Source organism: Ambystoma mexicanum, chromosome 6p, assembly GCF_040938575.1.
Source record: "Ambystoma mexicanum isolate Mex_15411 chromosome 6p, UKY_AmexF1_1, whole genome shotgun sequence".
Classification (NCBI taxonomy): Eukaryota; Metazoa; Chordata; class Amphibia; order Caudata; family Ambystomatidae; genus Ambystoma; species Ambystoma mexicanum.
Genome location: NC_090935.1, coordinates 613,749,201 through 613,773,097, shown reverse-complemented (window position 1 = coordinate 613,773,097; position 23,897 = coordinate 613,749,201). Strand labels below are relative to the sequence as shown.

Below are 23,897 nucleotides of genomic sequence, written 5' to 3'. Positions count from 1 at the left end.
AATCGCCCATACATTATGGGAGAAAGGGGACTATAGACTAGGAGTACATTAATCACTACCGTGAGTAACTTGTAATTTTTACTCCCTTGAGGTCTTCCAGCCATTTGAATTCTGGCGAGGCAAGGCTCTCAGCCAACAACAGAACTCTTCTGATTGTTGTGCGTCTATTGCAGGTTTTGTAAAGAAGGAATTCTCACCATATTCTGTGGGACCCAGGACATATGCGCCGCTGGGGTCATGGAAAGGTGGCTGTTTGATCAATTTTGTGTCGATCCTGTGACCTTTTAAGCAAGATCCCATTGTTGGTGCAGGGCCTTCCATCAGTTGAGTCTAGCCATTGGTATTGATGAGCTTGCAATAGAAGACAGATGGAAACACCTTTTGTAGCTCACAGGTGTGTCTGTGTTGTGAAAACCCCCTAAAGTACTACTTCCGCCATTCCAGCAGGGTCTGTTTAGAGACTCTGAGCATCATGTTATTCGTCACCTCAGTCACTTTCTGGCAGACAAGTCTCAGTTCCACAGCCACAGTTTTGATGAGGATTAAAATAAAATGTCTTTCAAAGTGAAGACTGGCTTCAAACTTCAATCGTCTTGAGAACTCAGATGTAAATAGATGCTCTTTGGCACCATTTCCTTGGATACTCTCTGGCCATGTTCATCTTCTGCAACAGCACATAAAGGTAATCACAATTACTGCAATTAATTACATATAAAATATATATTTTAGTAAATATGTTACCAGCTTGCATTTGGAATCTCTGGACCTTTTTTGGTTGAACATTATGCATGGACGTTTCTTTGAGCTTAGTAGTTCTTAGATTTCTTGAAAAAAATGGTCAACCTCTTAATTAGCTCTTTTATCTCAATTGTTTACCTGTTTATATTGTAATTCTATGAAATACATATGAAATGTACTTTCTATTTATAATGTAATGGACTTGATAGTCATTATCTGTATATTTTAATGTACTATTGAACTGTGTTTCTTTCTTCCCTTGTCTATATGTTGCTGGTATGAATTTTGTAATTAATCTATGGGTGTATCAATTGAATTTCCTTTCAGTCATGGAAGGGAATGTTTCTAACTTTATTTTAGATCTGATGCATTTTGTAAAGGTTTGGTAAAATCAACACACATTAAAAAAAAGTACTGCAATGGTAATGCGAAACCTGCTTGGTTGTGAAGTGGCCTGCAGTCTGGTGAGGGAATTCGGTGCTTGAAGCTACATTTAAAGACGGTTGAAGCCATTAATGTGACTGTTGCAAACATTGCAGAGACCCCTTGGAAAGCAGAAGTGTCTGTTAAAGCCTGGGCACACCTCGGTATAGTGTCAAAATCAGCTAGGATCCATTCAATCTCATTTAGTGCCTGGGAATGTGCCATGAGATTAGCATCTCCACTATTCTGTGCTTCCTGTTTTTGTTACTTATTGTCTCCCATGGAAGAAAACCCTGGGAAAGAAATTAATCAAAGGGAAAGTCTATCCTATCTATGTGTTATATTTACATTCTGAACACAGTTTATTATTTTGTCCCGTTGGTTTAGGCAACAACCCCTGAATAAACACTAAACCTTGGTAGGTTGTCTGTTACTGATCCATGTCTTCTTCATGACCCATTGTATAGGCATAGGGTAATGTTTTATAAAGCCTGCATAGGACAAAAAGCCTTGAATTTACAAAGCCTGATGTTGGCGTTGCTGATGCCTGTTATTGTGGATTTGTAATTGAATAGAATTCTCGAAGCTTCCACTTTGAAGTGCCTGCCATATTGGCAAGGTTCCTGTTGGATCATGCAGTCTTTTTTGTGTTTAAATTACTTGGGCCAGCATGTATCACACATGCTGGAAAATGCTACAGGTCTGAAACCCTGATTTTGGGTGTATGTGCTGATATGGTTTTCTTTCTATAAATCATGGTTTACTTTCACAGAGGATCGGTTTCAAAGGGTTGAGTGAAAAGAGTGTAATACATGGACAGTTGTAAACTGGGTCACCGTGAGGGTGCCATATTTCAGAAATGCTACTGCGTACAAAAAGTTTTTATACTGAGAAAAGTCTTGTTTTATTACAGTGTGCTGGATTACTATCCAACACCATATCCTTGGATGCATCTTTAATGTTGTTTTTTGCTCTCATAAATTGGCCCATACCATCTTGATTGTTAGTTCGTGATGCCAATGGTGATAAACCCTGAAATGGGGAGCTGTACCGGTGCTAATTTACCTGAGCCGTTGGTAATTACCCTCACTTTTCTTGGGCGGTTACTGCTAGCTGACGGGCCATTACCGCCCGTTTCAGTCCACAAGCTCATGCTTTAGCTCCATAATAACTACACAGTTCTGATTTATGCCTTGTTGCATTCTTGTAATTTTACACAGGATGTGTCCTGTATATATTCGTTTCTTTGTTTTCTCTTTAATAGTAATACGTAAGTCATATTTTTCATCAGTTTCAGTCTGCACAGGTGGCCGCCTTGAAAGCAGAATTAAAGAGATATGGTCAAATTGGATCAACACTTAATAAAAGTAACCAGCAGTGCAGACTTATTTTGCGTTTGTAATTGTTATTGCTTTAAAACAAAATGAACAAACTATATACAAATGGAGTGGTTTTATTGATTCAACAAAACATCTGAGAGACTGATAACAGTGATACATCTTTCCCATAGGGTTCTAGATTCTATGAAAATGAACTAAAGAAAGATGAGCAGGTTAATGTTCGAATTGCAAAGATGATGCAACAAAAAGCACAAATAACCAGTCAGCAACTAAAGATTTCAGAGCTACAGGTAAGGCAATACATGGATTAGCAGTGTTTAATGCCCTGAAAAGTTCTAATAATGTGAGTGCTTGTGTACTGTGATGAATCCTGCAGCGTCATCACTAAACCCCAGCCTAAAGTCTCCTCCCATGTGGACAGGGGAAAGTAGCCGCTACCTGATCCTAACCCTGGATGTGTTATCATGAGAGAGGATCACATGGAAGGAGACAGCTGTCAGGTGGAAGTGGTGACTCAGTTAGGAGGGACTCCGCATTCATCCTCTTCCGAGAATGAGATTTCCCTAATGCCTAAATATCTCATGGCATACTGTCACTGTACTGTTCCCTCTCCCAGAATTACCCAAAGGACCAAACATGAAGACCCTTTTAACAAGCAGGTAAATGGTACACTGGGTGATCAGGAAGATGATTTCACAACTTCTAGGTGTTATTATTCTGCCTTATATCAAGGTCCTAAGCCCAAAGGAAAAACACCAATCTCCCCTAAATCTGAGCACTCTGTTACCCAATCAGATTGGGTTAACTAATAATTAAACCAAGAAGAGCATTATGAACTTCCAGTCCCATAATGCCCATAGTACTGAGACAAGGAAAATGGGCTCAGAATTAATGAAGTGTTAGGAGCTGTCTAGTTGTTTGGATGGATAGCACCTGAGCGGCACCTTTAAAAACTTAAATAACTTTCAGGGGCAAGAGCAGCAGCAGCAGGGAGAAGCAGAAACTGATATCGTTGGGGCAGCAGCAGGACGTTGTGTAGAATCTTTGGCAGAGATCAGGAATACATGGCCATGCGCAGGGCACGCAGGAGAAAGGGGGGCTGAAGCAAGCCACTCTTTGTGGGATTGAAGCTCAAGACACGCTGTGAACTGCTCCGGTATTGAATTCACACCGGAGCGTGTACAGAGCTGCGAGACCTCCATTGAAGGTCGGCGTGCACAGCAGCAGACCAACAGGAGCTGTCAGAAGCAGAAGAGGCCCTGAAGAGACCTGCAGCAACACAGGCGAGTCAGAAGGAGACGCCAATGCATACCAGCGAGTTGGCCTGAAGCAGATGTCCGAAGGGCGCTCCGAAGCAGACCGCTAGATGAGAATACTTATTTTGAATACTAAATCATTGAATTTAGGCGAAATGGGCGCAACTCTCCTAATGAGGGATTCCACATAGGGGACCATTGTAACCCGCATTGCCAAAGCCAAATGAAAGTAATAACAAGGCAAATTGGGCGCAACTCTCCTAATGAGGGATTCCAAATAGGGGAACATTATAACCTGCATTGCCAAAGCCAGAGAAGATTGATAATCAGGCAAACTGGGCACAACTCTCCTAAGGAGGGACTCCAAATAGGGGAACATTGTAATCTGAATTGCGAAAGCCAGAGAAGACTGAGATACAGCAATTTAGGCGCAACTCTTCTAATCCAGGATACCAATTAGGAGACTGTATAACTCTTCTGCTGACTTGACAATGCAGGCTACAATAAAGATAAATTGGTTGTTCCTCTCCCAGAAAAAGATGTCAGTTGAGAGACAATTGTAACCAGCATTGCTAGCAGCCAAGAGGTTACATAGCCAGAAAACAAAGGCTACAGGAGCTAAGCCCTCCTGTATAAAAGACCAAGGGGGAAAGAACTGTAATCTTCCCTGCCTAAAGCCAAAAAACAAGAAAGAAAAATTATCCTTTTGTGGAATATCATTTTGGGAAGAAATGTAGCCCATTTTATTAAGAGTCAGAAAAACTATCAAGAGAAGCAGTTGTTGGTTGAAATCTTCTCATTCATGATTCTAGTGTGGAGAGTTTGTAACGAGCATTACCACAGAGTACAAATTGTAGTAGTAGGAGTTTTATCCTGGCAGGCGAATAAACCAGGAAAGGGACCAATTGTAGTTAGTCTTGGCAGGCGAGTATACCAGGAAGACGATGATGAATTAAAGTACTGCGGTTGTGGTAAAAAATTGTGCTTCAAAAGAAGTGGTCATTCCATCACCTTGTCTAGATAAACTGTTGCATTACCAAAAGTGATTGTTGAACCATCCTAATTAAAGTGTTTCTTTTGAAGAAGTAGTATGGTATGCTAACAACTGCTTGACCTTTCGAGAAAAGAACATTTGCATTTGATTTGTGAATTTATGTTTGGAAGAAAAAGACTTTTGTTTTATCAAGATTGGAGGTATTTGGAAGAAAAATACTTGTTTTTACCAAACAGGAGGTTGTGGGAACTGTATCAACTGCTTTTAATTTTCGAACAAGTCTTTGGAGGCGAGATATTCTCTTTGCCAAGTGAAAGGATATATTGAATGGAAAAGATTTTGCATGTTATATTGAATGGAACTTTCTTATTGCACAGAACTTTCTTGAAACTGAACTTTGTTCCAGATATTCCTGAATTGATCCAGGGGACAGAAATCCAACCCTGGTCACCAGGAAACTGTTAACAATTGATATGTTATTTTGTGAAATTTGAGACAGCCAAACAAACCTTGTATAATTTTGTTGTGTGTGTTAGTTTGAGAGTCAGATACTTTTTGGACACTATGTCATTTTTCTTTAGCCTTAGTTTGTTAGCTAGGGGCCTCCTTGATGGGTTAGGTAAAGATAGGCGTTTGTCTCACCCCTTTATATTTAATAAAATGGCAACTTGTGAAAAAACTCTACCTGTGGTCTGTCTCGCATTTCTGACTCCTCACAGTACCAAAAAAGAATGCTGAGGAGGACCCTGAACTACTGAAACCACTTGAAGATCAACAACTAGAAAAATGTTAAGCTCATTAGATGAACATCCAACAGTTTTGGTAGTCAGGTCATTTGAGAACAGATTAAGTTTGACAGTACGACTCTCGAATAGGAAGCCTGAATGGTACAGCGGGAAAAACACAAGCCGTACATTCCCCTTTGTGATACTTGAAGACCACGCCCAGTGGTCAAATGGATTGCATTAGTTCCCTTAAAGTCCCTCTCCCTTATTATTGCTTACCTGTCTACATAATGTTTTTTGGAGCAATGAAGATTTCCAGAGTATTTTTTGCCGAATGCCACTGCCAAATTAATTCTTATGCTGATTTTACCACTTTTGTTTTTACAGCAAATAGCGTGGGGGAGACCTGCTATGCACGCCTCCTTGTTTATATATACCAAACCCGTACTTGCCGCCAATAATTTTGCAGTAAACAAATTGGCAACACAGTAGTCGTGGAAAGTGAATTATACCTGTTAGTTTGCTTATTATTACATTTATTGACAATATTTTATTACAAAGGCACTAAGTGTGCTGCTGAAATCGCTATAATGCCATACAGTTCATCATACATTAATATTGAATACTCTATTTGTGCAGATGATTAAAATCTATTTGAACAACTAAGGTGTAGGCAGCAGGATAATTTCCAATAGCTACGTTTAATTCTCTCCTATGCCTGTACATACATTATCACAAGTAAAGACAAAAGTCCATTCACTTACAAGTACTTGGCCAGAAGATCTGTGTTTGGTCTGAACATAGTACTGTACCTTTCACAAGTTCTGTGACAAAATCCCCTTTTTAGATATGCAGGCCCCTAGTAGGGTGGGCCAGGGGTCAGGGTACCCATTTTACCATTCCACATCCACAAAGCGTCCACTCTGATACATCTAAGAACAGATAGACCAAGGAAGGCTTCCCGGGGAGCAGGGTTGGGGTGTGACAGCCAGGGAACGGGCCGCCCAAGTGGAGGGACTAGTCAGCCCCAAGTCCCACATGAGAACTGGAGGCCATCATCGTGTGGAAAGGTATGGGGAGTGGACTCACCAGCCAAACACTACACCAGCTTCCTGATAGGCACACCTAAGTTCTCTTAAGCTAGGGAGAGGCTGGAAGGCAGGTCCACGATGTGACTGGCAGAGGGAGGACCACCCACAGGGAATGCCGAGCCAATCCCAAGTCTTATCTCCAGGCTAAGAAAATTCTAGGGGTCCAAGCTCAAGAGCGAGCCCCTTCCCCAGCAAGCACACCTGAATCTCCTTTCCCCAGAAATAGGATGGAAGGTGGAAACGCAGGCTCAGTCTGTCAGTGTGGGTGTTGGAGGAGGGGGCCGAGTCCTCCCCCCCCTGGACTCCTGTAGTGCTTAGAAAACAGTTAATAGAAGTCTTGCCTAATTCTAAAGTGATTGGGAAGCTTGGGAGTGAATAAAAACACTAGCTCCTTACCAACATTCCCCCCTTTCGTTACTTCTACAGTAACAAACTCATCCCCACCTGACATATCTACAACACCAGAAATATTAGTTTGAGTTTCGCTGTTTGTTGTATGGCAAGTTGTTTTAGATCCCCCAATTGATACCATCATATTTGCACTATTAGGGACTATATGAACACATCATCGGGAGCCCAATTGGCACGTGCAGAAGCGAACCAAGAAGAACACGATCACAGGAACCAATATTTGTACTGCTGCCTTCAGCCATGACAGGACCCAATCAAAGGCAAGCAATAGCCAATCTGTGTTCTGAACTCCACCTTCTTTCTTCATTGAACACCTAGATTGTGCACCGCCTTGATGACGTAGGATAGTGACCCATTCTCAGCATCCTCCAGGGGTATAAATGTGCAGCAGCTGCTTGTACCACAGGAGCTAAAAAAGATGAAAAAGAAAGTTTCTGTTGAGCTAAAAAGTCAATACTTGTCAGGTATTCCTCTGAGCAGTGTGGAACAGTCTCTTGAGACAGGTTGAGCTCTTCTTTCTTCCCTGCCGTTGAAATCACCCTTTTTCTGCCAGCATGCCAAATTCTTGTGTGATCTTCAAGCTTCTTTCTGCTTCTTTAGGTCCCAGAGTGGCTGTTAGCAACTTGACAGGCATTTCTTCTCCCTTCAGGTGTTCTTTCAGGATTACTAGTAGCACTGAGTGCTGGGTGGTCAGTGAACGCTTGCCTCTCCATGAGAGACAACAAGTAGGCTTGTTGGCCACAAACCCAGTAATAATCCATCACTGTTGCTGTACCTTTCGTCATACCAGGGATTACAAGAGTGTGTTTGCGCCAGCAGGAACTGTTCCTTCATTGAGTCTATGGCTCCATCTATTCGCACTGGCTTCTTCATCGTTGCAATCTGTATCGCCTTGTGATGTGTTTGGATCATATTTGCGCACACATAGTCTCTATTTGGGATATTGCTTCTCCACTGTACTTGTCAGTCCATCTGCCGGGCACGTCACTGTGGTGCCCTACCAATTGTCGTTGCCATTTGAGTAACCTTCCAAGGAGAAATATGGTCCTTGTAGACAGTGGCAGTATTTCGTGTTGCCATTGCATAACGCTGGTTATAGATCAATGCTCCTCAACTGCACGCTGTGTGCACGGGATGTGCCCTTTATCCCCTATAGTGAAAGATGTACCAAGCATTGTGCCTCTGTAATTGGGACTGGATGTGGAACTAAAACCTTAGGAGCCCCTGATGTTTGTGGGATAAGTGCACACACTTAACAACTTTAATTGATTATATTCCTTCCTGTAATGCACATATCAGAGTACCAGCTTTTCAGTGTTTCTAAATGCTGGATGTCAGAAATAGTGTCATACGTCATTCATACTTCCCGTTTCATTCATCTGAGAAAACTTGTAGGGGTGGCCGGCAAAAGTGAGCCATTTTGTATTTCCTTTTTTATAGACATTAATTTTGGCATTTTTTCCCCCAACTGTCCATCCCCCACCCCCCTCCATATGGCCCCCCCCATATAACCGACATCCCTTCATCCACCCCAACAACCACGACCAGGGTCAAACAAAACAATTATACTACTACATTTCTACAATACATAACATCTGTATTATCTTTATCTATTCATAACAGAGAGGTTGCTCAGCCATCTTTGCCTATTCCTGGAGAGGAGAAAAAAGATTATAGAGCGAGAGAGAAAAAGAAAAAGAAAAAGAGAGAGAGAGAAAGAGAGGGAGAGAGGGGAAAAAGGACAAAGAGGGAAAGAGGTGAAAGAGGGGAAAGGGAGGGAGACCCTTTTCCCACCAGGGCCAACCGGCTTCTGGACCTTCAAAAAATGTAAAAATAAAAATAAATTGGAAAAAGATATAAAAGAAAAAATAATAAAAAATGAAAAAAATCAGACGTGTGCCACTGCACACCACCCTGACATGGATCCTCAATCAAAAATGTCTCTTCTTTGGCTATGCCCTTACTAAAGTTTGCCTTGTCTCAGGTGCTCTTCAGACATCCGAGAGATGCACCCTCCTCCATACAGACGGCGAGAGGAGTAGAGGACACCACCTCATATGGACTTTTATACCTGGGGCTGATCAGTTCCCCAGATAATAATGGTCCAGTTTTAATATGGGCAATACTGTGTATGAAACTGTGGTCTCACTTTCTACAGCGGTGGTCACTATTTCTCCCCCCTTTACTGTGCCCCACTACCGCCCCTGTGTGCCTCCGTCCCGTCCCCTGGTCAATTATTTATGACCCACCAACATATGATATGTCTCCTTCCGTCAATGTATGAGCCGTTCATCAGAGTGGGAAAATTATGACTCATGTATATAATCCGGAGTTGCTAAAACAGGGGCTGTGCAAAAAGCTTAAGTCCTCAAATTGTCTAGTCATTTTGCCAGTCCATTCAAATGTACTTTTAAGTCCTCTGTCCTTCCCTGAGACTTTGTAACAGTGGCCTTGTGTAGACTGCGTAGTCTAGGATCCATGCCCTATAATAATTACATAAGCCCAAAAAACTGATACATTTCCTTCACAGTACTGGGCCTAGGGGTGGCGCATACTGCCGCTGCCTTATCTGGTAATATTTTTACCTGTTTACAAAAAGAGTTGTCCCAAGTATAGTCCCTCCTGTTGGCAGTATTGTAGCTTCTTTTTATCTGCCTTCTACCCTTTGTGAGCCAGCAATTACAAAATTGCAACAGAATCCCTCCTGCACTGATCATTTTCACTACATACCAACCGATCATCCACATACTGGATGGTTGTGCTAAGCACCTGACTTCAATGTAATCTGTACTGGGGTCACATCTCTCAGTAACCCAACATCATGTGGATTAACAGTCCATAATTGTGCTGGCACATATCGCATGTCCTCCTCAAAAATAAAAACATCTAAGTTACCACTGCCATCAGGGGGCACTGTACCTCCCTATAATGCACCATGATATCACAGGGGATGAAGATTCCCAAAATAATTTCCCCATTTTGTTCATTGTCCTCAAATAACTCCTAATCAGTCATTTTCTTTTAATTACACTGTCGGGTCTATACATAATCTTGTGCGCCACTCGCACCCAACATGGTCTGTTCCAATCTGGACTTCTCTTCTGTCTGATACTACTAGTCCTTATAAATCTAATGACATCTCGGGAGGCACCATGGGTTGGAAAATAAAATCTGTAGGCACTTGCCAACATTTTGTCGCAATTTGAGGCACTGTATTTACTATACCTTAATACCATAAAAATAAATATATCTAAGATCACAGGAACCCCATGGACTACTGTCTTTCTTGCTATTGCATTGTTTATTACCATTGCTCGAGTTACACACATCCCTGGAGTGGAACACACTACCCCTAGATCTGTGAATAATATAGTTACATTTATTGTACTGAGCAGATCCCTACCTAACATGCTCACAGGGAAAGTCTCTGAATATACCAAGGGTGCTCGTACTTCCACCCCTCCCACTTTTATATTCAGAGAGTTTCCCTGTGAACTTGTGTATGGAACTGTAGAAATAGCTTCAGAGAATCCCTGCTTGTAAGGAGTTTTACTTGATAATGGAAAGTTCCCCTCCATAATGCCTGATTTGGTTGTACCTTAATTTAACATAAATATAAATTGCTTGTTTTCTATTTCCTCCACCAAGGGCTCCTCTTCAGGGTATGCGGTTATCAATAGGATTGGACAGATAAAAAAAAAAAGAAAACAGATAACAGAAGTCTTGCATAATTCTGAAGTGCTTGGGAAGCTTGGGAATGAAGAAAAGCACTAGCTCCTTCACAACAAGGACCAGACACTTGCAAGTGCAAGTAGTCCCCTAAATGCAATGAGCATATCTTTTTAAACGATCCCCAATGTTTTTTTGAGTTGCATGATAGGTGTTTGGTGCAATATTTATGGGCTTATATTTTTATTTGAATTATTCTAGGACAGTATACATACAGGAGGAAATGTTTTGTACAAGCAACGTGCATGTCTTCTGCTCAAATCTGAGCCGAGGAGGGGAATGAAGCCTGTTAGGGCAGATCCAGTATCAAGCAGAAGACTGAGAAAGTATTTGCCCCAGCCAGCATCCGCAGACCCTGCGGTAGGTTCGGGATAATACTCCAGCTAGTCACAATTCAGCACCAGTGAATGGGTTTTAGAAGGGATGCATGGGTTGCACCCCACTGCTAACATGGTCTCCACCTTTCATAAGGCTTTTAAGTATAGCCGCTAAACATCAACCTTCCTCTTAACCTTGCCTGAGATCTATTTGACAAAAAGCATTCATTAAATCGGTGTTTACTGACATAGAGCCAGATATCTATGTCGCACTGCCCGAGGGTATTAGAGTTTCAAATCAATGTCACAGAGAGAGAACAAATCCCAGATTACATTTTCAAGCCAGCCCCTCACAGAGGTCTGAGATTTACATCCCCCTATTTTTTTTTAACAAATTATTTTTATTGAAATTTCGATCAACATAAAATACATTGCATATTATAATCAATATTGGAGCAATGCCAACCTGCCTGCGTCATTGCAACAAAACTTCATTTTAACTAGGTAACAGTATAGCTGTTCCTCATAAAACCATTGCTACGCTCATGCGAACAGGTTAGGAGTAACTAGTACAAGTTTAGAGTATAGAAAAGAGAGAAAAGGAAGAGTAGAGAAGAAAAAAAGAAAAAACCATAAGGCCCACACTTATAAGAAGATTCTGTACATCCCTTTAACCACACCCCGTCTAGTTCATATTCCTCAGGTCCATTGTCACAGATTCAAAATATATTTCACCACTCTTGGCTGGAAGAACATTTGTTCCTTTTCAGCTATGTATTCCAAAAATGGGCCCCATATGCGGGAGAATGTAGGCATCTTCCCCTCAACCATGGCTGTTAGGTTTTCCATCCCCAACAGTTCCCAGACTTATACCCACCAGTACGCTATGTGAGGGCCCTCTGCATCTTTCTAGAAGCAGGCTCATGTGACTCGAGCAACAATGAGTAGCTGAGAGATCAGTTCCGCTCTAGGGCCAGACATTGGGTAGGATCCGTCCTCAGGGGCGTCGCCCAGCAACAGGATTTGAGGTTCCATGGGGAGCGAGGTGCCCGAGATCTCTCTGATCCTGGATCTTATTTCTAGTCAGAAGGATTGTATGGTAGGGCAGCACCACCACAAATGACCCAGGTCGCCTTTTCCCCACACCCATGCCAGCAAGTGTCTGGATAATCTGAGTTCATCGCATATAGCCTATGTGGGGACAGGAACCAGCGGAAGCAGAGTTTAAGGGCTCCTTCTCTTACGGTAGTGCAGCGTGAAGTCCTGTGGGCTCTATCCCATATCTTTTGCCAGGACTCCTGGGGGATCACTACACCCCAGCTCCCTTTCCCACGCCAACATGTAGGGGAGTTTTTCATCTGGCGAGACATTCTCCAAGAGACGGAAGCAGGTGGCTATTTTGTGGGCGTGCTGACCCTCCGAGACTGTTAGCTCTATTCCTGTTGGGGGTCTAGTGTCTGCCTGCATTATGCACGGGTTAGTTATCCTGTGGCGGAGCTGTATGTATTTAAATCTCTCAGTTTCTGGGAGTTTTAATTTTTCTTTGCACTGCTCGAAAGTTAGGGGTAAGTTGTTATCGTAGAGGTCCCGCAGTCTCAACAGCTTCTCCATTGACCAGCAACGGTAGGAATTGGGTTGGAGATCTGGGGTGAAGGCTGGTATCTGTGTGATAGGGGAGAGTGGGCCAAGGCCTGCTGGGAAGCCTTGCCATGACCCTTGCCCCTGGGACTCACTGGCAAGTCAGCCTTCCAGTTAGGGCCAGGTCAAAGGCCTTAAAACCTCATCCAAGACTCTCTTGGAGTCGGTCCTGGCGCCTTTGGCGCTAGGATCATAACCATCATGAAGACCAGCATTAGAATGGGACTATTTAAGTTGGGGGGGTTCAGCCAACATGGAGGTACACACATAGCTCAGTTACAAGGAACTGAGCTATTTGGTCTAGTATTTTGGGTGTGGCAGGCCTGGGACTACTTTACCTGGACTACTTTGGGTGTGGCAGGCCTGGGACTATTTTACCTGGACTACTTTATCCGAGGCTATTTAAACCACACCCAAACAGTAGAACATGATTTGCGTATTCTGCTGTGGGCAGCGTAATGCTCACCGTGTCCAGTTCTTTCATGCCAGTTTACCTGAAACCAAGGACCTGCAGAGAGAGAAAGAACACTACGAAACTTACCTGGAACAGTATCCTGTCTTCAGTCCATCGCCGACTTCAGTTCCACTCACCTGAAGGTACGAACTCTATCATCCGGCACCGCATGCATCCTGGAATACCATAACCTGGAAAGAGGAGAAAGAAATACAGCATTAGTAAGCGTTTACTCACGTTTCCTTCCGAATGAAGAAAGCCACACAATTCTTACCTGGGTAGTCATCTCCTGGTCAGTATCATTGCTGGAACATTACGGCACTCGGCGAGGAACATTGCAACCTGCAAGGAGAAAAAAGACACAGGTTAGCAAAATAAAAGGCGAAACAGCGCTGCGCATCGCGCATTACTCACCGGACAGCATCGCGCACACCGCGCTTTCGCCTACCGGCCCATGCTCATTTTCAAACTGCATGACAACTCCAAAATACCTTTCCATACCTAAAAAGGAAAGAAGCAAGACATTATTATTCGAACTAAGAAGAACATAAGAACTGCATATAAAGACTGTAAAGCAGAAAACCTACAGAGTCGCAGCAGGCCTGGATTCCCACAGGCGGGGCTTGCACCAGTGAAGTAACTTGGTCGCTGCTCACCGCCCACATCTACGTGCCCCTGCCACGAGGAGCAGGGCAGAGAATCCACCTTCTACAATATTAAGGTGAGGAGAGGGCCCAAGGGGGAGGAAGGAGTTGAGGCCAAGGGAGGTGGGAAAGCATAAAGACAATCTGGTATTGAATCCAGCTCTCCTATATTGCAGACCCATCTTTAACCAGAGGCCTTACCAAGGGACCGGGAGAGGGTTAGAGAGTGCAAATCATCCAACCAGGGCTGGGTGGCGTCCCGTGGATACCAGGTGAGCGTAACAGCCTCTTTGTGTGCAGGCTTTATCCCAACATCGGAGAGTTGCTGTTGTGGTGGGTAGGAGGGACCCTTGCTGGTTGCGCATTTTCTTTGGGAGGAACGGCAGATAATTCAAAGGGCAGTGGATTGCTGCCTGCTCATTGTCATGCCACTTGGGTGATTCAATTGGGTCAGTCCAGTCCAGCATTACCGTTACTTGGGCTGCTCGTTAATATCCTGCGGGATTGAAGGCAGTCCCAAACCTCCCTGCGCTTTCCCCCTCGTGAGAAGCTTACGCAGGAGTATAGGTTTTTTCCTTTGCCATATGAATCGGCCGATTTCCTTCTGCAGCTCAAGAAGGTCCCGTTTTGGGATCATTATTGGTAGGGCGCAAAATGTGTATAGAAGTTTCGGGATCAGGGACATTTTAACTGCACTGATGCGCCCGAGCCACAATATCGCTTGCGAGGCCCACCCCGGCAAGGAGCTTCTGGACTCCCTTAAGGGATTGGGAATATTGGCTTTCATCAGTCCAGCATACGTTGGGGTCAAGCGTACACATAGGTAAGTAATGTGTGTGGTCTTCCATTGAAAGGGATATGTGCTCTGCAGAATGGATAAAGTGGCAGAGAGTTCTGACAAGCCCAAACCCATAGACTTTGCCGTGTTTATCGTGAATCCAGAGATCATCTCAAATCGGGCCAATAAGTCTATTAGTACCGGAAGGGAGCTGAGAGCCTCTCTCAAGAAGCAAACCACACGTCCGCATATAGGGCGATTTTGTGGCATTGCCCTCTGAATTTGAATCCCTGGATCTTCGGGTGGAGACGGATCTGCTGAGCTACCGGTTCCATTGCCATTGCGAACACCAATGGCGATAGAGGGCAACCTTGCTTAGTTCCCCTACCTAAAGCTATCTGAGTGGATTACTGCGAGTTGACTCGCACACGGGTTGACAGGATCTGGAAGTTTGAAAGGATCAGCCTAGAGAATTTCAGGCCAAAACCAAAGCCCTTTAGAACTAGGCCCAGGTATTTCCATGACATGCTGTCAACTGCCCTATGGGCATCTAGGGACAGAAGCGAAAGGGTGCCTGGGATTTTAGGGGCCAAGGCTTTTTTAGAGGTAAGCTGGCGGTGGGGGAGGAGAAGTATAAGTCTTCTAAAAGACAAAAGGATTTGGATGAATCCAGTCGAAAATCTCGTCATGAGTCGAGGAGGTCAAGATCAAAGAGTCGCTCAGTGAAATCTTCCTCGTCTTCGACTAAAAAGTCAAAAAAGCAACGTCACAGGTCTTCTTCCTCCTCGTCCTCCTCTGAGAGGAGAGTAACCTATCCATCCAAGCACGATTCCCCAGAAAAATGGGAGGCCTCTGGGCTTCGATGCTTAAAATATTTGAGAAAGCACCCCAGACCGCCTCGAAGTTGCCACGTGGTGATCATCCCTCTACCCACTCTAAAAGTGAGAGAGGAAAATCCAGATCTAAACACGCGAGAGTTGAAAAGTAGTCGAGAGTGTTTTCGAGGGAAAGTTCCCTGACGCCTCGTACTAAGCGAAAGCCTTCAGTGCATAAATCGGGGTTAGCGGAATCGAAGTCGTAGCCAAAACTCGACTCGACACAGTCGACGACCATAGCGTTGAAACTGCTGACGAAAATGACGTCGACACCTTTGGCTGTATCGAAGTCTTCTTCGACAGCATCGAAGCCTTCTTCGACACTGTCAAAGCCAGCGTCTTCTCTATCGACGCCTTCAACGCCTTTTTCGAGGCCTTCTTTGATTCCAAGACCCAGGTTGACGCCATTGTTCATACCTAGATCGATTCCACCTTCTTTACCTGAAAAGACTTTCCACCCTCAACCTAGACAGAGATTTTTCAGATCCATGTCATCCATATATGAAGAACATTCCTCTGGAGTTAGGTTTGGAGCCAGAGAGGTCCCTGAAGAGCTAGTGGACCCACAGTCTAAAATAACAGATCTTTATGACTGTCTCCAAAATGCCAGTGGTTTAGACACTTCACCTGAAGTGGATTTTGAAAGACCAGACCCTACAGATCATGCTGATCCTAGTTATAGGAATCTTATGGGAAGGTTCATTGATTTTATGGGTTGGAAGGCAGCTTCCCCAGATTTCGACCAGGATGACATAACTGACATCCTGAGTGAAGGTCCTTTAAAAGATCCTGTTCTTCCATTCCATAAAGCACTGCAAAAAAGGGTGATGGTAAATTGGAATACTCCTGATTCTATATCAGCAGTAAATTGTCACGCCACTTACCTGGAGACCGGGATTCTCCGCACCAGTTCGGCCTTCTCCCTCTTGGCGGATCTATCGCCACTTCCGCACCTGGGGATCCGCTGCTCGGAGGGTGCCAAGGGTCCGTACTGATTCGTCTCTGTGCATGCGCGGGTGACCACAGTCACGTTTCCATGCATGCGCAGTAGACTGGGCTCTCGCTACTGCCAGGGCTTGCTCTCCAAGCCTCGTTTTGGGCTCGCCAGCACCCGGTAACACGACGGCTTGCGTCTCAAGCCTCTCGTGTGCTGGTGGCCCATAAGAGGAGCTGAGATCGGGAGCAGGTCGCGTCTCAACGCGGTTTGCTTTGGATCGTGTTGCTCGCTCCCTTTGCTTCCCGAGCCTGGTTCCTGTTCCTGGTCCTGTGTCTTGTCCTGCTCTCCTCTCCTTGGGGAATCCCTGGTCCCGTCCTTTTCTTGGCTCTTCCTTGTGCTGCTCTTCTCCCCACAGTCCTAAGCTACCTGCTTCTGGGTTGGCTTCCTTGGGGTTTCCCTGTTTCCCTCCAGTGGTTTCCATTTTTCGGCCAGTAGCCTGCTCCTGTTACCTGGGTCAGTCCCACTTCCTCCTGCCTGAGTTCTCCTCCCTGCTTTGTCTGAGCCTTTCTGGACCTTGGTTCTTCGTCTCTGCCCGGCTCACCATCATCTCAACTGCCAGCCTTGCTACATCTGCCATCAACTCATCTTGGTCAGCATTGGATCAGCGCCAGTCATCGCCCTGCCAAGTTCCTCTGATCAGCAGTGGATCATCAACCATTTTTTGCATCAGCTTCTTTGCTTCCTGGACTTGCTCTTCTAAGACTATCTTTTGGTGTTGTACATCTACGGAAGGACTACTGTGCATTTGCCTCTCTTGCCAGTGCTTGCACTGTCCTGACGTCACGAAAATCAGGAGAGAGCGTTCTGTGACGTTGGGAGTTGGTCCATCTTCCACCCAGTGCCATTCCTGGGTTGAGGAAGGGCTGGTACCTCGCGTCATGCGCTCGTCTGGAAACAGTTGTCAGACTGGCTGCTACACCAAGACCAGCAACCAAACCAACAGGTACGCAACACTCTCGTGATACTCACCTTAACATAAATAAGAACAAAATATAGGCTATCTTTATCAGATCCAGAATATTTATCTAAACATCCCTCCCCTGAGAGTCTAGTGGTTCAAGCTGCAACCTCCACTAGGCAATCATCTTACCCATCAATACCACCAGACAGGGATGATAAAAAAAAGTTGATGCTTGGGCCCGGAAACGTTTTTTCTTCGGGCAGTATGGCCCTTAAATCTACTAATGTCACTTGCACATTAGCTAGATTTACATATACCCTGTGGGACTGCATGTCATCAGCGGCTGAACGCATCCCGGAAGGTGAGGAACACGATGGTTTCCTGGCTATAGTAAAAGATGGTAATCAGGCTATGGAGGAATGCCTTCAGTCAGGACTGGACACTGCGGATAGTGTAAGCAGGTCCATGGCATCTAGGACGGTCCTACGCAGGTTTGCATGGCTAAGGAAGTCTGGCTTTGCACCTGATGTTGCAATCTAGATGACTTAATATGCCCTTTGATGGCTTGAGGTTGTTTGGCAGCAAGGGGGACAAAAGCTTGGAGAAGCTGCAGACCTCAAAAGCGGCAGCAAAATCACTTATTGCCGCTATAAGGCAACCTCGATAACACTCTTATGCAGGCTCAGCTTCCTGGAAGAGTCACCCTTTTCGCTTCTTTTCCTCTTTTGGAAAAGGGAGGGGGCAGGCAGGCCAGTCAGAGAGGCCAACAGAGAAAACCCTTTTGTGGTGGAAAAGGGAGAGGTGCTAGATCAGTTACAGCAGCGGCTAATACCTCCTCAGCCACTGCTGCAGCCGCTGCAAAGCCACTTTGAGGTCTTCACCCACAAGACAACGGTGGGAGGCAGATTCACTCTGTATGTGGACGAATGGCAGGGCATTATGTCAGATGCCTGGGCACTAGAGATAGTGACCCATGGTTACTGTCTTCCTTTTCATCAAAAACCTCAAGATCATCCACCGGGAGCCAACTCTGTGAACATTCCAGACCCGCTCCTTGTGCAGGAGAGTTTAACCCTGCTAGAGAAAGGTGCAATAGAACATGTACCTGTAGCGGAGAGGAACAAGGGCTGGTACTCCCCCTATTTTCTCATCCCCAAAAAGGACGGAGGATTGAGATCCATCTTGGACTTAAGAAACTTGAACAAGTTCCTCAGGAAGGACAAGTTCAAGATGGTGACCCCTTCAGGACTGGCTGGTTTCATTGGACCTTCAGGATGCTTACTTTCATGTGCCAATCCATCTCAAGCACAGAAAGTACCTGAGGTTCGCAATTGGTGGTTCTCATTATCAGTTTCGGGTTCTACCATTTGGGCTGACCTCTGCCCCACGAGTTTTCACCAAGCTGATGGCAGTGATGTCAGCGAGTATCAGAAGAAGGGGGATTCATGTCTACCCTTATCTGGACGATTGGCTAATCAGGGCGAGTTCACCCGAACGAGCCCAGGAACATCTGGCCTTGACCTGCCACTTCTTCCACAGTCTGTGCTTCTCCCTCAATCACAAGAAGTCACAAATGATTCCAAGCCAAAAACTCCAATTCATCGGAGCAATCCTGGACACTTCCTCAGGGAAAGCCTCGCCTCCCGAGGAGAGAGCTCACCACATTCTGCAGATGGTAATGAAGTTTCAAAATGCCCAACATCTACCGGCATTCGACTTTCTAAGGTTGCTAGGCCTCATGGCATCCTGCATTTCTCTGGTGCTAGAGGCCAGATTGAGGATGAGATCCCTTCAATGGGTCCTCAGGAGTCAATGGTCCCAGTTTTCGGGGGAGATGTCAGATCTTCTGAAACTTTCGACCAAAGTGACTCAAGATCTCCTATGGTGGACTTGCAAGGAGAATATCCTCAAGGGAGAACCTTTTTGGCAACCATGGCCGGAGATAACGGTAGTGACGGATGCCTCACGCACAGGGTGGGGAGCCCACACCAACGATCTGACAATCAGCGGTCGTTGGTCTCCATCGGATTCCAAACTACACATCAACCTTTTGGAGCTGAGGGCAATCAGACTAGCGCTGAAGGCTTTTCTGCCCTCTATACAGGGAAAGAATGTTCTGATAATGACGGACAACACGGTTGTCATGTACTACCTCAACAAAAGAGGAGGCGTAGGATCACTTCCACTGTGCAGAGAGGCAATGTAGCTCTGGTTCTGGGCAATGCAAGAAGGAATCTCTCTATCAGCAGTTCACCTAGCCGGAGAGCTAAACACGGCGGCGGACGCTCTGAGCAGGCAGAGCACAGTATCCGACGAAGGGGAGCTAGCTCAGGAAGTCCTTCAAGAGAGCTTCACCCTTTGGGGAACCCCTCAAGTGGATCTGTTTGTGACTAGTGCCAACCGGAAGTGCAAACTGTACTGCTCAAGGGAATTTCCCCCAAGAGGAGCTCTAGGGGACGCGTTCATAGTGGACTGGGTATTTCCACTCCTTTATGTATTTCCTCCTGTCCCCGTGATTCCTCAAGTAATCAGGAGGTGTAACGCTCACCTGATTCCCGCAGAGGCGCCGGTCTTGACTGGGTGAATGTCGTATCTTCAAAGGTGATGTGTAACACACGGTTGGCTCTTTGGGCTGGACCTCTGTGCACTGTATGTCTGACTCGAAGAGTAAGATGTCTTAGGTAAGTGAACGCCGAGCTCTCCATCTGCCTCGGGGCAGGGTGCCGTAACCAGTTTCTTCACTGGATAAGGGTGCAGGCCTCTTGACCTCAGAGGACTGCTGTCCGTCGTTAACTGCACGAACGGTAAGTTCTGGGCACTTCAAATGTCTTAAAAGTCTTTTGTAATGATATCTCTTGTTTTGCAGGGTTCCGGCGATGGCGGATGGCGGGCTGATGAGAGTTGAGGATCGAACCCGCGTGAGGAATAGAAGCGCCTGGAAGCACGTAAGTAAGCGCTTGTAGCCTGCTTCACGATGCGCACTAACTGTCCCTTTTATCTTGCAGGTACAATTTCGGAGCTTTAGAGAAGCTGAAGGGTGCTGGAATACCCACTGGATTCGGCGTGGGAAGGAGTAATGGCACGTGAGTAATAAAGTTGCCCAATGTCTTTAAACGCACCTTCTTTTGTCTTTCAGATGCGGGATGCAGCGCCGAAGGCCTCCGGAGCGTGCGAAGAGCTGGTAAGCTTTTGTCTTTCAGATGCCGGAATGCAGTGCGAAGACCTCCGGAGCATGCGAAGAGTAGGTAAGCCTTTGTCTTTCAGATGCCGGAATGCAGCGCGAGGCGTTGGTGACAGCCGATGGACCAGGTAAGAGATGCGCTGCCACTGAAGACCGTAGTGCTAACCTGTTCTTTCTTTGTCTTTACAGGTGCTGCTGAAGACTGGATTCCAGGATGGTAAGCCTTTGTTCCCTTAGGCCCAGGATCAGAAGCAGAAGACACGATGAGCGTTCTGCTGCAGAGAATGCAGAATAACGCAAAGCAAGATTCATCCATCGGGTGTGGTTTAAATAGCCTCCTGTAGTGCTTAGGTGTCTCCTTCCACAGCCACGCCTAGGTAAGAAAAGAGTTCCTGCTTTCCAGAAGAGTTCCAGTGTTCTGAACCTAGGGAGTGGCTCCTGCCCCACCCAACAGGAAAAGTAGTCCCAAACAGAAGAGGATCAGGGGTTCAACTGGCAGGTAAGTAAGCAGCATGGTCTGCTGCAGGTAAGTCCACCCAAGCATTATGAGCCCGGCGCTTCCAGCGCTGGGACTGGGCATTTTTATGAACCTGGTGCCACTGGCGCCAGGACAGGGTCCAAAAGGTCCCAATTGGGACTGGCTGGCACTCGGAACCGGGGTTATGGGCCTGCTTCCAAGGGAGTCGGGCAAGTCCTGATCTTTTGGAAGCAGAGATCATGACAGCACCCCCCCCCTCAAGGCCCCTCCCAAACCGGGCTTCTCCGGGGGTTTGGGCTTGTTAGGAAATGTTCGATGAAATCTTTTGATTAGACGAGGCGCGTGGACATATTCTGCAGGTTCCCAGGATCTTTCTTGGGGACCGTAGCCTTTCCAGTCAATCAGGTAAAATAGTTTAGATTTGGAGATCTTGGAATCCAGGATGCTTTTGACTTCAAACTCGAGTTCTCCATCAACTAGAATAAGTTTTGGAGATGTAGTTAGTCGGGTTTGAGGTTGCACAGGTTTTAATAGAGAGACGTGGAAGACCGGATGTATCTTCATGTGAGGGGGCAAGTCCAACTTGACCGCTACTGGATTTACTATGGTAGTGATGGAATAGGGACCAAGGTATCTTGGGTTGAATGTGCGTGGTCCTTTTAGAGGTAGATATTTGGTGGATAACCAGACTTGATTTCCTACTTGATATTGGGGGGCTTCCTTCCGATGTTGGTCTGCTCCTTTCTTGTATTGTTCTTTAGCCCTTTGAAGGTGAGAAACGGCTTCCTTAAAGGCTTGGGTGATTGTAGAATGCAGGTGGTCTACTGCTGGTGTTCCAAGATCTTGGAGTGGATCCAACTCCGAGGTTCGAGGGTGACTACCGTATAAAAGAAAAAACGGGGTCTTCCCAGTTCCCGAGTGGACAGAGTTATTGTAGGCATATTCGGCTATCCAAAGGATATCTTTCCAAGTTTTTTCAGTTTGTTGTAGCATGCAGCGCAAATACTGTTCCAGAGTTTGATTGGTCCTCTCGGTTTGTACGTCGGTTTGAGGGTGGTGGCTGGTCGAAAGTCTCACATCAATTTGAGCCGACCGACAGCAACTTCGCCAAAAATGAGAAATAAATTGACTACCTCGATCCGAAATTAGAACTGAAGGAAAACCGTGCAGTCGGACGATGTTTTCGAGAAATTCTCGGGCCAGAGTTGCTGCTGTTGGTAAGCCTTTGAGTGGAATGAAATGCGCCATCTTGGAGAATAGGTCCACGATTACTAGGATCGTATTGTATCCGGAGCATGTAGGTAGATCGGTGATGAAGTCCATAGAAAGCGTATGCCAAGGGCGAGGCGGGATGTCAATAGGGCGTAAGAGGCTGGCTGGTTTTTCCTTTTGACTCTTGTTTTGGGCGCATACTCCACAGGACATTATAAAGTCTCTGATATCTTTTTTCCAAGACGGCCACCAGAAGTAGCACTTGATCTTTTCCGAGGTCTTGGTCATACCGGGATGTCCTTCCATTAAAGAATTGTGATAACAAGAGATTACCTTTTTCTGTAAATCTGTGCTGGGCAGGTATAACCGTTCTTGGAAATATAATAGGTTGTCCTTCACCGTAAAGTCCTTTCCCTGCAGATGCCAATTCTGTATGTCTGCTGGAGTTACCAGTAGCCTGGCTTTATCCTTAACTTCCTCTATGGATTGTGTGGCGATTACACCTAGAATTCTTTGTTCGGGAATGATAGGTACAGGTTTAGGATTGATCAAATGTTCTTCCACTCCCATCCGAGAAAGGGCATCAGCTTTACTGTTTTTTGTACCAGGTCGATAGGTAATTATGAAGTCAAACTCGGCAAAGAATAGTGCCCAACGGAGTTGCCTAGAGGATTGAGCTTTTGCGGTTTTCAAATATTGCAGGTTTCGGTGATCTGTAATCACAGTAACGGTGTGTCGGGCCCCCAGAAGATAATGCCGCCAAGCCTTAAAGGCGGACTTGATAGCTAGAAGTTCCTTATCAGTAATAGTATAATTGATTTCAGGAGGCGAGAATTTGCGGGACCAAAATGCCACGGGATGCAACTGATTGGTTACTGGGTCCTTTTGTGATAGAACTGCCCCCATGGCAAAGCTCGAAGCATCAGTTTCAACGATGTAGGGGAGTTCTGGGCGAGGATGTTTTAAGATCGGTGCAGAGATAAATCTAGTCTTCAAATTCTGGAAAGCTTGTTCCGCCTCGGTAGACCATTCAAAACGTTTGTTTTTCTTTGACAAGGCGGTGATGGGCTGGACTATTCGAGAGAATTCGGGGATAAACCTGCGGTAAAAGTTAGCGAAGCCTAACATGCTTTGAACACCTTTTACGGAGGATGGCGATGGCCATTTGAGAATTGCATCGACCTTCTTTGAATCCATACGCACTCCGCTAGGTGATAATATGAATCCCAAGAATTCAACTTCAGTCACGTTGAAAACACATTTTTCCAACTTAGCGAAAAGTTTATGTTGACGCAATCTCTCGAGGACCATTTTCACGTGTTTCTGATGTTCAGTTTCCGATGAAGAATAAACGAGGATGTCGTCAATGTAAACAACAACACACACATCTATGAGCTCTCTGAGGACATCGTTCATAAAATATTGAAAGGCGGCCGGGGCATTGCAAAGTCCGAAGGGCATGACCTGATATTCAAATAGCCCATGCTTGGTGCAGAAGGCCGTCTTCCATTCATCACCCTCTTTTACTCGTACCAAGTGGTAGGCTCCTCTAAGATCCAGCTTTGTATATATGCATGCTTTTCTGACTTGGTCCAGGAGTTCAGGGATCAAAGGTAACGGATATCTATTCTTAACGGTGATCTGGTTCAGGGCGCGATAATCGATACAAGTTCTAAGGTCCCCTTCTTTTTTTGGAATGAAGAACAAAGCTGAGG

General features: G+C 45.5%; 1 protein-coding gene across 6 annotated transcripts in view; it reads left to right on the top strand.

The window, feature by feature from the left end:
- Positions 1-23,897, top strand: part of POLK (DNA polymerase kappa) — a 1,714,815-nt gene that overhangs the window by 724,524 nt on the left and 966,394 nt on the right. For 5 of the 6 annotated variants that reach the window (XR_011280653.1, XM_069627465.1, XM_069627464.1 and 2 more), the window contains one exon: positions 2,672-2,791. The exons of the other annotated variant lie outside the window; for it this stretch is intronic. Coding sequence is in view for 4 of the 5 variants with exons in the window: in XM_069627465.1 (XP_069483566.1) it covers positions 2,672-2,791 (120 nt within the window). In the remaining variant the exon portion in view is untranslated. The remainder of the gene's footprint in view (positions 1-2,671; positions 2,792-23,897) is intronic. 6 annotated transcript variants of the gene reach the window in all.